The sequence below is a fragment of the Galeopterus variegatus genome, unplaced genomic scaffold, assembly GCF_000696425.1.
Source record: "Galeopterus variegatus unplaced genomic scaffold, G_variegatus-3.0.2 Scaffold1658, whole genome shotgun sequence".
Taxonomy (NCBI): domain Eukaryota; kingdom Metazoa; phylum Chordata; class Mammalia; order Dermoptera; family Cynocephalidae; genus Galeopterus; species Galeopterus variegatus.
In genome coordinates, this window is record NW_007727769.1 from 227428 (window position 1) to 241177 (window position 13750).

General features: G+C 44.1%; 1 protein-coding gene across 1 annotated transcript in view; it reads right to left on the minus strand.

The window, feature by feature from the left end:
* Positions 1 to 2360: 2360 nt before the first annotated feature.
* Positions 2361 to 13750, minus strand: part of NIM1K (NIM1 serine/threonine protein kinase) — an 18848-nt gene continuing 7458 nt past the window's right edge. The window contains exons 2-3 of the mRNA XM_008578299.1: positions 5268 to 5536; positions 2361 to 3231 (exon numbers count right to left, since the gene is read on the minus strand). Coding sequence (XP_008576521.1) covers positions 2482 to 3231; positions 5268 to 5536 — 1019 coding nt within the window. The 3' untranslated portion in view covers positions 2361 to 2481. The remainder of the gene's footprint in view (positions 3232 to 5267; positions 5537 to 13750) is intronic.

Sequence of the window (13750 nt, forward strand, 5' to 3'; positions counted from 1 at the left end):
GCCAGTGAGCGGCCGGTCTGTATGTGGGATCCGAATCCTCGGCGGGAGCGCCACCGCGCTTAACAATTACTGACTCAATTGAAGAATTTGTATTCCTCTTTCCTACAACCTAGACTTGGCTAGATTAGAGGCTTGGTTCCCATGGACTGGGGGGATGCTTTCATCATTGGACCCACTAAGGGTTCCAGTGAATTGAAATCTACAACTATCACATGATCACTTTGGGCTCCCCATGCCAGTGGACAAGCATGCAAAGAAAGGGGGTGTTCTTCTGGTGGGGATTATTGACTCTGATTATTATAAGGCACTAAAGAGGAATATGTCCGGACCCAAGAGATCCATTGGTGTGTTACTTTGAGGCTTCATGATAAAGGTGAACAGGCAATCACAGCAATCATGAAGGGCAAGGCAACTAGAGCTCAGAATCTTTGATGATGAAGGTCTGGACCACACTACCCAATCTAGATCTTCTGAAATGCCGGCCAAAGGTGAGGGAATTTAGAATGGGTAATAGAGGAGGGAGGTATGAGTCCAAGTATAGCCTCAGGACCAGCTGTAGTAAGGACTGCAGCTCAGTGGGTCTCTAAGTGTGACCCCTGACTAGCAGCATCAGCATCATCTGAGAATTTGTTAGAAATGCAAATTCAGGCCCCACCCCTGATGGAACAAATCAAATACTCTGGAGATGGCCTCATGGTCTATATTTTAACAAGCCTTCCAGGTGATTCTGATGCACTAGAGCTTGAAAACCACTGCTGCAGCTCCTTCTCCTAATGTACAGCATTAAGTCCTTCCAGGTCCCACCGCCTTGAAGGAATGGATCTAACAGAGGGCAGATCTAGTAGAGCACTCAGATGGTGGGGGTGGGCCATGTCAGACAGCTTCTGTGCACCACTTCAGATCCTTTCAGCCACACAGCTTCCTCCAGCCACTGATGCAGTGACCAATTCCATGCAAGTTTGGACAACTTCATGCAGGTGCTGTTTGACTGTACCTTGTCTCAGGCCAATGCTGAGTACCTCTTCCTGCTTTGAGGTGTCTTTGACACAAAACATGGGAAACATAGGGAACCCACTTTGCACTCACATAGCGTAATCTGGAAATGCAAGGCAGGTGACAGCTTGGGCCACCCTTGACCAATGGTGGCCATAAGCAAATGGATAAATGCCTTCCCCTTTCATACCCTGGCCAGACACCTGAGACATGTTTCATAAGGCTCCTCAGAGGATCCGGCAGAATAGAAGACCAGTTACCTGCAGCACTGGCCAACTTCATAATGTGCCTTTGTATTGGCTTTTCCCATTTCCTCTGTCCCTCGTAACTATTCTCTGGTGTCACTTCCCAAGTAAACTACTTTACACGGAAGCCACTGTTTTAAGCTGTTTTGGGGGAACCCATTCTAAAATCCCCAGCTGCCTGGAATACTCTGGGCATTTTTCAGGAGTCATTCCTGCTTCTTATGCAGATCTTAGACTGTCCTCTACTCAAAGTGGACTTCATTTTAATGATCTAATCCAAAGTAGCAAGCTTCTAACATCAGATCACCCATTTTGAATTCTCTGCATAGCATCTATCACTGTTGGATATCTTTTTTTTTTTAATCTTTTTTTTTTGGCAGCCAGCCAGTATGGGGATCCAAACCCTTGACCCTTGTGTTATAACACCATGTTCTAACCAACTGAACTAACTGGCCAGCTTGACTTTTTATCTTTTAAAAAAATATATAAATGCAGTATTGTTAGTACCTGCCTTGGATTGAGTGTCCTCCCAAAACTTGACCCCCACTGTTACAGTGTTAAGACGGTGGGAAATCCTATTACGGTAATTGAAGGGTGCAGCCTTGAAGAGTGATTAGATCATAGGACAATGCCATAGTGAATTGATTAAAAATGGTGGTCGTGGGTGTGGTTTGGAGGGCTTTAAAAGGAGAGTGAATGAGGAGGTTAGTCTCTCTCTCTCCCTGCTCCACTATTTTCGCAATGTGATACCCTGCCACCACTGTTGCCACCACCAAGGTTATCACCAGATGTGTTCCTTGGACTTTGGACTTCCTAGCCTCTGAAACTGTAAGCAATAAATTTCATTTTCTTATAGATTACCCAGTTCCGTGTATTTTGTTATAAGCAATAGAAACGGACTAAAACAGTACCTTTGTCCTGTATTAGAATATCCTGCACACGAGAAGAGAGACCTGGCCTGTTTTGTTCTTTGATGTTTTCCCAGCATCTAAAACAGTGCCTGGTACATAGTAGGCGCTGAATAAATATTTCTTGATTAAATAAATGAATGCTGGAGTTTGAGAATAAGACAAAATCCCAAATCAAGCCAGAATCTGAGCTAATAGACTTTTGGGAGAAAAAATGCATATTTCAAATTTAAATTTATTTAAAAATTACAAAAATGTCTCCACCCAAGTTGTCCGTAAAAATATTTAAAAGTGGCAACAATGATCTTGGTTAATTTTCAGCAGTCTAATGCAATTTATAAAATTGAACAAAATTTGGATGTGTGTCTTATGCCTCTGTAGACACGGGATCCTTTCTTTAGGCCTCTTTCTTTAGAGTCTGGTAGTATCATTACTGGGACACTTTCCAAAGCCTTTTTCCTTTGGACTCTATGTAAAATGATTCTATAGACTCCTGTGATTGAGCTTCGAGCATCTCTTCCTTGGTTATTTCGAATATGCTCTTCTGTGATACCCAAATGTTCTAAAGTGCTTTTCACCTCATTTTCTTCTTCTTTGAGGGTGCTGGTTTCTGACAAATGTTTGGGATCCAGCTGGAAAGGTTCCAAAGGGATGGGGTAAGGCACCCCTTGCATCCATTCATTGTTCATGATGTAGTCGATTCCATACCTCTCTGTGGGTACAGGCTGGAGGACTCCTCGGATGAGTCGGTGGCACGGCTCCGACACATGTGGGGGCACGCTGTAGGTGCCCTCCAGGATGCTCTTCTTCAGTTTGGCCACCGTCTCTGCCCGGAAAGGCATGGTGCCAGTTACCATAAAGTACAAAAGCACCCCCAAGGCCCAGATATCTACATAAATGCCAACGTAGTGCTCATCTCGAAACAGTTCAGGTGCAGCATAGGGAGGAGACCCACAGAAAGTGTTCAGCATTTCACCTTTCTTACTTATCGTGCTGAATCCAAAATCGCCCACCTTCACACAAGTATTACCGGTATAAAATACGTTTTCTGCTTTCAGGTCTCTATGAATAATCTGGTTTTCATGCTGTGGAAGAAGACATGGGGAAAAGTCATTTTCAAAGTAAAATTCCAAAATAAAAACTATCAGTTGCTCTGTAACACTGACGTGATGATGGTGTAATAAAAGAAATTCAGTGGAGATCAGTTTAAATTATGTTAGCAAGCCCTGTCACAACCTCTAGCCCAATGCAATGCCCCCACCTCCAAACAGACCAGAGGTTCTATTTTTCTGTGAGGTGAGGTTTAGAGTCTGTTCCACACATGTGGACTTAGGAATTAGTGCCCAAAATAAGACGCAGATCATATGAAACAACACATTCTGAAACAATGAAACAGCAATCCTAGTTTTTGAAGTCATATATAGGTTTTTCAGGCTGAAGGACCTCTGGACTGGGGCCAAGACCAGGAAGGCTTGGAGACCCCTCCCCTACAACTTTCCATCCATGCTCTTTTGGGTGACTTCTTCATCTTTACAGGATTCAGTAGAAGGGAGGGGGCTGTGTTTGGCAAGGCTCTAGCAGCAGGTCCCACTGTGGGTTGTGAGCCCATTCCCTACTCCCACCCTTGCATTCTGGATCCAGACAATCTTCTAAGGACCCCTGACCTCTTCAGCCCCAAGGGCTCTTGGGAAGTGGTTTAATGTTACTTTTCCTGATGGGCCTCTGGAGGCAGACGGGCTGGTCAATTCTATATTCAACTATAGCAGCTGTGTAATGTGAGTGTCAGTTTCCTTTTTTGTAAAATGAGAGACTGATATCCACCTGCTGAGGCTGTTGTGAGAATTGCATAAGGTGCTGTATCAGCAGTGCTTGGCATGGTCCTGGCACACAAACTCAATAAAATGTGAATGAATCTGTGATTCACTCTTCCCCTATTCAGAGACCTGAGAGCTGGGAGAAATGGCAGAGTGTATAAGTGTGAGAGCCGAGGACTCACATCTGTACCCTCTACTGCTGGGTTCTCTTCTGCCCTCCCTCCAGATTACATTTCCAAGCAGAATATGGGAGATTCTTCAGCCATCAGTTCCATTACTTGGTTTGGGTGTGGCTTATTCCCTGGCCCTGGGAAGTTCACCACAGCCAGGGCCACTTAAATGACTACTGGTGATTGCATCCACCTCCACTACAATCAAGTTCTTCTCTCTGGCTCCTTACTGCTAGTTTGGGTCACTAATTCCCCTGTGAATTCTTTGGCCAGGATTTCACCGATCCCAGTTTTTGCCCCCACAACCATCCAGGCAGAGAAGGGAACAAGAAAAAGCCTTTTAACTAATATAGACCCCAGGCAAGTGTCTCTTTTCTGCCAGTTGGATGCCCTCACTCAACTGAAATCTGGGTAAGGAGGGTGGCCAAAAAGTTTGCACTAACAGGGCAATAAAAGTGGTAGTCAGGTCCACAAGTCAAGTTCCTCCTGTGTGCCCAGCAACATGGCCAACAACAGAGAGGGCACAAAAGAACCAGTTCTTGGAGGAACCAGGGAGTGTGCTCCAGGAGTCCAGATTTATCTAAGAAATAACCAGAGAACTAAATAAGGATGACATAATCAAGTGTTAATCTGCTGGGCACAGAGCCAGTAAGAGCCAGGGGATCGCTGAAGGTGAGAGAGATCAGTGTGAGCTGATGTGACACTGAAGAAAGTTTCCCAGAGAGAGAACCGAGCTGGTCATGAGGTGTGGCGAGGATTTGGAATGGGAGACATGACAAGAGGGGAGAGGGCATCCTAGGCAGTGTGGAAGGCAAGGCCAAGACCCAGCAAGATCCACCTATCTGGCTAGTGAAAGATGAGGTTGGAGAAATGGGTCCGGCCAGTGAGAGGGTGATGTTCATCGGCTGCTCCAAGTGCCTCCTGCTGACTTCTGCAGAAGCCAGGTGGTTGCCACGTAACTGGAGGTCTCTGGGTGGAGCATGACTCCAGCCAGACTCTGACTCTTACAGAAGGCACTACTGTCTGCCCTTGTAGGACTGAAGCCCTCTGGGTCACGTAAGTAATGGTAATCTAAAGCCCCGCACTCCCAATGTGGGTGGAATGGCAGCAGGATTCTCATTCCCCGCCCCGGCTCACCATGTGCTTCACGGCAGACACAATCTGGGAGAAGATGAGCTTGCTTTCTGCTTCGGAGAGCTTCCCTTCCGTGCTAATTTTCCCAAAGAGCTCCCCACCCCCTGCATACTCCATCACCAAATGGAGCTTGGACAAGGTCTCCACGACCTCGTAAAGGCGGATGATGTTGGGATGGTGTAGTTTTTCCATGCTTGAGATTTCACGTGATAGTAACCTTTGGGTTTTCTGGTCTAACTTGGTCTTGTCCAGGATCTTAATGGCCACTTTTTCTGGAAAAAGAAAAAAAAAAAAAACAGCCAAAAGATTAATGTTGTTAACATAATACATGCCAACAATTTCTGTATTGGCTCTTGCAGTAGAGATGGATTACAGGATATCTGGAGCCTATGTTCCTACCTCAGCTTTTCATTCCCATGAGGCTGGGAGAGGATGTTGTTGCTTGGCAGTTCCTGCTCCACATAATTTGTAAATCTGCATATGCCTGTCTTTGTCTTTCTGTGAATTCACCAGAAAAATATGTATATACAACATGTTCCATTTCACCTCCCAAGAAGAGACTTGGATCAGCCCCTTTATTTTACTAGAAAAAGAGGTCGAGTGGCTGTTTTTAAGCTCACTCAGAGCTCATCAGTGGTTACGTCAAAGCAATTCTTGAATTCAGTATCTGTGCTCTTCCCTCGGATCAGTGTGTCTTCCACACCTAGGTGAGTGTGAGTCTTCCACATCCAGGTTTTGATACCAAATCCTACCTCCCAAGGGAGTTCTCAGTGTGATGATGTTTATCAAATGCTCTGGATAAAGCAAAGGCTTAGCCCAGAGAGCCGTGCTTGATCAGACCTGGCCTATCTCTTCAGCCTCTTGTCCATCATATCTGTCCTCCATCCCCAACTCCCTATGTACCCTTAGTCCAAACATTACAGAACTTTTTGTCATTCCCTGAAAAGGTACCAAACATTCACATCTGGGGCCTTCCCTCCACCTGGATCATTCTCTTCATCATGCCTTCTCTATTTTCTACTCAGTTGATTCCTGATGATCCTTCAAGGCTTGGCTCAGCATTAACCTCTTCCAGGAAGCTGCCTATGACACCTGTCCTGGGATCACAATGATGTCCAGGTTCCATGTATTCAGAGCTCTGGCATACTGTAATCTCAGCACACTGGCCTATAAATGTTGACTCCCTCGTTCCCCTTCCATGCAGGGACTGTTTGATTTGACTTGTTGGTGCCTGGCACGTAATGTGATGTACATGACACACCAGTAGTCAGTGTTTACAGAGTGCTGGGGAGGGCATGAGGACATTAGCATTGTGCTGCTGATGGGAGGGTTCATTGGTATGATGCTTCTGGATTGTAGTTTGGTATTATGCATTGAAGCCCTTAAAAATGGTTGCACCTGTGCCCAAATTCCCCTTCCATGCAGGGACTGTTTGATTTGACTTGTTGGTGCCTGGCACGTAATGTGATGTACATGACACATCAGTAGTCAGTGTTTACAGAGTGCTGGGGAGGGCATGAGGACATTAGCATTGTGCTGCTGATGGGAGGGTTCATTGGTATGATGGTTCTGGATTGTAGTTTGGTATTATGCATTGAAGCCCTTAAAAATGGTTGCACCTGTGCCCAACCATTTCATTTTTGGCAATTAATCTTAAAGAAATACTCCGACACGTGTACAAGGATGCATGTGTAAGAAGACTTCTGTGATACTGGGAGCAGCTTAAGTTGCAGCAAGAGAGACGGTTAAAATAAAGGGTGGTACATCTAATTTTATCATGGTACACCATGCAGCTATCAAAAATAATGATGTTGATCTTTATTTATTGATATGATAAGATGTTCCATATATAATGAGTGAGGAAAAATGCAAATACATATTTGCATGGAAGAAAAATCTGGCAGGTTAGTCACCAAAATGTTTAAATAGTTATTTTATAATTGGGGGATCACAGATGGTTTTTCTTTAAATTTTGCTTTGCTTGTCTGTATTTTCTATTTTTTCTACAGTGAATAATAGTGTAATGAAAATGGTTGTTAGAAAATGAAAGAATCTCAGCTCCAAAGTAAAACAGCATTCATTTTTTGGTTCAAACTTGGCCAGACTTTCTATTAGATAACAAAGAAGTTACCAGGCAAGTGAACAGAAAAGGATCACAGAGTACCTGTTTTACCTACTTACAAAACAGCTGCTTTGAAGAACTTTGGCACAGTGGTTATTGGCATGAAAATAGATGCCACTAGTTTAAAATAGGTGTATTATTGGCATATTGAAGTAGTTCCATTAGGGCTTCTGGGAAGGTAAGAGGCAGGGATCACTGGTGTCTGGTTTGGCCAGTGCTGCTTCTGCTGGAGGCAATATTGAGCAGCAGGGAGGTGAAAAGGTTTGAATATTAAAGGACAAAAGGAGGACTAGTAGCTGATGGTAAAAAAAAAAATGAATAAGTAGGTTATGAATTGAAGAAAATCCAATATTACATTAAAATCTCAAAAGAGACTCAGAGCAAGAAATGACATTTTTCTCTTAGCTCAATTGTACCAAATGCCTGAAGGATGAAGCTGTATATTTGATAAGACCACTCCTGCTTTTGGAACCTGACAAGATTGAATGAAAACCTGCAATGAGCACCTCACCCTAGGAGATCCATTCATATGACATGATAATAGATTGGACTAATTATTAATGACCGAATGGGATTCTAGTAACATGCCCTTATCTTTGGGTTGTATATCCTTTTCCTGTAAGGGATTCATGTTCGAAAACGAGGGAGTAGATAGACTGTGATACTATATTTATATTCTGGTTTTCATCCACGGTTCCTGGCTCATGCTACTCTTCGACCTTCTCCTTTCACCTGCTCCTTTTTCTCCCCGAGGCAGGAAATTCTCTGACCTACCTTAGCTAATTGTAGGTCATACAAACTCCATTTCAGGAGGAGTCCTGTCCCATATCCGGGAGGAAGGAATACTGCATAGAGAGGACAGGAAGAATCTAAACAAACAGGCCTTGTTGGCTTTCCCTATACGGCCTGTTAGTGTTTGATCAGACCCTTTTTGTCCAATCATTTCTACATGGTGGTCCATGTTTCAATCATGCCCGTGTAATGATGCTGCCATAAAAACCCGAGAACACAGGGTTTGGGGAGCTTCTGGAGAGCTGAACAGGTGGAGGTTCCTGGAGGGTGGTGCGCTCATGGGGGGCATGGAAGCCCCACGTTCCCTCCCCCATACCTCACCCTATGCAGCTCTTCATCTGTATCCTTTGCAATGTCCTTTATAATAAGCCAGCAAACATAAGTGTTTCTCTGAGTTCTGTGAGCAGCTCTAGCAAACTAATCGAACCCAAGGAGGGGGTTGTGGGAAACCCGATTTACAGCTGGTTGGTCAGAAGTTCCAGAGGCCTGGGCTTGCGACTGGCATCTGAAGTGGCGGGTATTCTTGGGGACTGAGCCCTCAGCCTATGGGATCTGATGCTATCTCCACGTACATAGTGTCAGAATTAAATTAGAGGACAGCCAGCTGGTGTCTGCTGCAGAATTGCTGGCTTGCTTCCAGTGGGGAGAAATCCCCATACATTTGGTCACAGAAGTCAAAAGTCTATCTTCTGTGTTGGTGTTGTGCTGTGAGAATAGAAAAAACAGTTTGTTTGTGTTTTTTCCCTTCAAACACGTCTACACTCGGATGTTGACTTAGTTGGGGTTCTGCCAGAAGCAGATCTTGAGGCAGGGATTCAGATGCAAATAGTTTATATGAAGGAGGTGATCCCAGGACACATGAGTAGTAGAGTGAGGAAGTGAGATAGAAGAGGAAAGGCAGCCAGTAGAGGGTGTGTTAACCAAGCAAGTTTCCAATTAGTCCTGCTAGGAGTTCCCATGCCTAAGTCTTATCATGAGAAGAGCGAGAGGGCTAGGGATTTATACATCAACTCCTGCCAGTAATTGGTGATTGCCACTCCTGGGAGATGTTAATTCTATACTTCTGGCTGCCATGTGTGCAACAGAGAAGGCTCCAGTGGCTAGAGAAAGCCCAGAGGCAAAGGGATGGAGAAACTAGCAGTTGAAGGCCATACCTGCCTGCAGTGAAATGGTAAGGCCCCAGGAAACACGCGTGAGGCACCAGCAGAATCTGCTCTCTAGTGGAACAGATGTGTAATAGGCATGTCAAGTGTAATGTGTTCAGTACTGAGCTCTTGATCTTCCCCAGTCCAACCTACTGCTCCTGCAATCTTCCCCACTTCAGGAATGGAAACTCTATTCTTGTGGTTGCCCCAAGCCAAAAACCTTTCAGTATATGACACTTCTCTTTTGCATTCCACTTGTCAATCTGTCAGAAAATTCTATTTTCTTCAGCCTTTTAAATATAGCCCAAATCCAGACACTGCTCAGCATTCCACCACTACCTTTCTGGTCTGAGCTTGCCTGGGTTATTTCAAGGGGCTGCTAACTGCTCTTTCCTTTTCTGCCCCCTGCAGTCTGTTTACAGCAGAGCAGCCAGAGAGATCCCGTTAAAGCTTAAGCCAGATCCTGTCACTCCTCTGCTCCCTCTAATGATTCCTCTTTCATTCATAGGAAAAGCCAAAGTCCATACTGTGACATCCTTGTCCCTGCAGGATCTGGTCCCTGCTACTCTCCGCCCTCATCCCTGGCATTTCGAGAGCACTGCAGGCACATGCCCATCCTGCAGCTCTTGTACGCTCGCTGTTCCCTGCCGACGGCTCTCCCCAGAGGCATGCATAGCTGCTCCCTCGTTTCTTTCAGTTCAATGATCACCTCCTCGGTATGGCTGTCCCTGGCCAACTCCTTTGAAAACTGTAGCTCTCACTGCTTCCTACCTCCCCTCCTGCTCTATTTTTTTTCTTATCACTACGGGACATAATGAATATTTTACAAAGCTATTTTTGTCTGTCTCCCCCACTAGAATACGAGCTCCATAAGGACAGAGATTGCTGTCTATTTTGTTCACTGCTGTATCTCCAGTCCCTAGAATAGTGCCTGTTACACTGCAGGTGCTCAACAAATATTTGTTGAATGAATGATCTCATTTAATCCTCACAAGAACCCAAAGTAAGTATTATCACTGCAGTGTGCACTCAGTTTTGCACCTTGCTTTTCATTTATTCTTATGTCCCACACTTCGTTCATGTCACCACAGAGTCTTTATTACTGTGACTTCCATTGGCTGTGTAAACTTCTGTCCACTGGATATGCTTTAATTTACTTGACCATTCCTGTATCGTTGGATTTTATGTTATTACTAGTCCTCAACATTATAAATAACACTACAAGGAACATTTTTTTGGTTGTAGTATTTCCAATATAGAATTTATTTTTAGGATAGATTCCCTAAAGCTACCAATCAACCATTTTTATAGTAACAAAACACAATTTTACATTGCTCTTCTAGTGAATGTATGAAAGAGGGGGGATAACTTTTTTAAAACCAGTGAGCCTTCTTTGTTAAGCTTCACCACAGACTGAGGTAGTTCCCAGCCCTGTCCTCCTGAGAGAGTACAGTGCAGGGCACTGCCAGCCACCGCTCCCTCTGGTAACTCTTCCCCCACCTCTACTGGGACTTCATGATTAACTTCTGTTTACTAACTTAACTTACCAAATATTTGTTGTGCGTTTATTATTTATAACATGTGTGGGAGAACTCTAAGGATGAATATGATACAATATCTGACACCAAGGAGCTTGGAACTAGGACTCCCACGATCTTCACTCTATGCTGGATTTTGTTAATATTCAAATCTTTACTTCTCAGTCATACTTTCTCTTGCACCCCAAGAAGGCTGTTAGACTCGCTCATTTCATGACCTCCATGTACCTCCGAGTCAGTGCTTCCAAATCTTTACTCTCAAATTCACTTCTTTTATAATTTACTGTTCACTGCCGTGTCATTAAAATTGGACACCTGGGAGTCATCTTCAACTCTTCCTCTCTCTTGTCCCTTCCCTTCTGCTGTCACTCATCCAATTGATCCAAGGTTTTCCAGTATTCTAAAATATTTTTCAAACGCATCCCCTTCTCTCTATCCTTACTATCCCTTCCTTCGTTGAGTACATCATCCATCTGGACCATTAGACTAATATTTTTTTCTGCTGCTGTCACTCATCCAATTGATCCAAGATTTTCCAGTATTCTAAAATATTTTTCAAACGCATCCCCTTCTCTCTATCTTCACTATCCCTTCCTTCGTTGAGTACATCATCCATCTGGACCATTAGACTAATATTTTTTTCTGACTTCCTTGATTTTTTTCACTCCCCAATTTCAATTCATCTTCCTCATTGAAGTCATATCATATTAACCACTTGTATTAATTGCTTGCTTAAAGCTCTTCAGTGGCTCCCTGATACCTAAATGACAAAATCCAAATATGCAAAAAGATTCTCCATGATCAAGCCCCGCCTACATCACCCACCTTATCTCCCTCCACTCTGTGGGTGTATCCCATGCTCCAGCTTTGCTGAATTACTTTTAAATCTCCAAATACCCCCACACTAGTCCATACCTTCACGTACTTCACATCCTATGTCTCTTCCTAGAAGTCTCTTTCTCCTGTGTCCTGCAAAATTTCTCCTCAAATCTGAAGACCTATTGCAAGCCTATCCAGCTCAAAAGACCTTTTCTGGATTCCACCAGGCACAGGTGAACACACCCTTGGCACCTTACTCTATGACAGCACTTATCAATTGTCTCCTGGCTGTCTGCATTAAATGGCTGTGAGTTCTTATCAGGCAAGTATGCCTTATTCATCTCTGTAAGGTCCAGAACAAAGTATACACTCAGGAGATGTTTATTATAGACACACACATATATATATATATATAATTTTAATGAACTAATGAATAAATAAGTAAGAGAGAAGAAGAAAGGCTCTGAGAAACATGAGACCTGAGTAGGAGGGAAGAAGAGGTCAGGAAGGGCAGCAACAGAGGAAAGCACAGGCACCCGCTGCCTCTTTGGCTTTTGTTTGTGAAGAAAGATGGGGCATAAAATATTCAGAAGCCAAGTGCAATATTTCTTTTGAGAAATTTCTAATCAGCCTAAAAGGAGGCTCATGATGGCTTTCAGCCTGCTCTATCTGCTTGTAGGTCCCAGGGGAATCTAAGCTGTTAGCTACAAAAATAAACTCCAACCGTCAGAGGCTCATATTGGAGCCTTTTTTCTAGTGATCCAGGTCAGCTGGTGCCTTTTATTTTTTTTATTACTGTCCTGGGAGCTGCCCCTGGCACTGAAACTCTCTGCTTCCCTGGGAATCTCGTCTATTATCTTACCCAGACTGTTCATATTTCCTAGAAAACCTGATGACAATTTCAGGCAAGTTGGCTTTGTACGGATGCCATGTTTGTACAAACCGCTATCTGCTTTCCCACTCCCTTTTGCACATATCATCCTGTAACCTGGAGGTGACATTGTATCTTTGGCTATAGGGCTCTTCTGTGGCAGGTTAGGCCTGAGGACAGCATGTCACTGAGGCTACACAGGCACACACAGCAGGAAATGCCTTCTTCTCCGAAACTCAGAGGGACTAGTCTGAAGTTAATTATTGTCATGTAACAGACAAAAAGCTTTTGGATATCAAGAAGTAAGTCACTATATAAATGCCAACTGTTATTATTGTACCTTTTTCTTCTGTCCTCATCACATAAGAGCCTGTCTACAGAATTGGGCACTGTCTTGCCCCTGTCTTGTAGAGATTTCTCAGCTTGGCTGGCTATTGTCTCTATGGTAGATGTTTCCCCTAATTTGCTACCCTCTCTAGTCTCCTTCTAGAGACACTTGTTGGGAGCTCAGACTCTGCTGAGAGAGTAGTGGGCCATGTGACCCTAAGGGCTACAGCCGACGGACACAGGCATGACGCTCACCCGCAGGTAGCCCATCATCGCTGGCTGTGAACAAACATGTTCTCTCTCTTTAAAATCTGAACTGAAATAGCATGAAACCAGTGGGATGGAGATGGACAATAGAGCTGAGAGGTTATGTAGGTGTGAGACTGGCAACAACCGTCTTGGCCACCATGTGCCTTCCAATAATTGAGTAGAAAGCCGTTCTGCAGAAAGAAGCAGAAAGACGGAACAGATTCATCAAGGGAAGTAGAAATGAGAAACTGTGAGAAAGCAGGGATGGAGAGAGCGACGTCTTGAGACCAGGCTCTACTTCCCTGCTGTGGATCCACAGAATTCCCCTGTCTCTTCCTAGAAGTCTCTTTCTCCTGTGTCCTGCAAAATTTCTCCTCAAATCTGAAGACCTATTGCAAGCCTATCCAGCTCAAAAGACCCTTTCTGGATTCCACCAGGCACAGGTGAGCACACCCTTGGCACCTTACTCTATGACAGCACTTATCAATTGTCTCCTGGCTGTCTGCATTAAATGGCTGTGAGTTCTTATCAGGCAAGTATGCCTTATTCATCTCTGTAAGGTCCAGAACAAAGTATACACTCAGGAGATGTTTATTATAGACACACACATATATATATATATA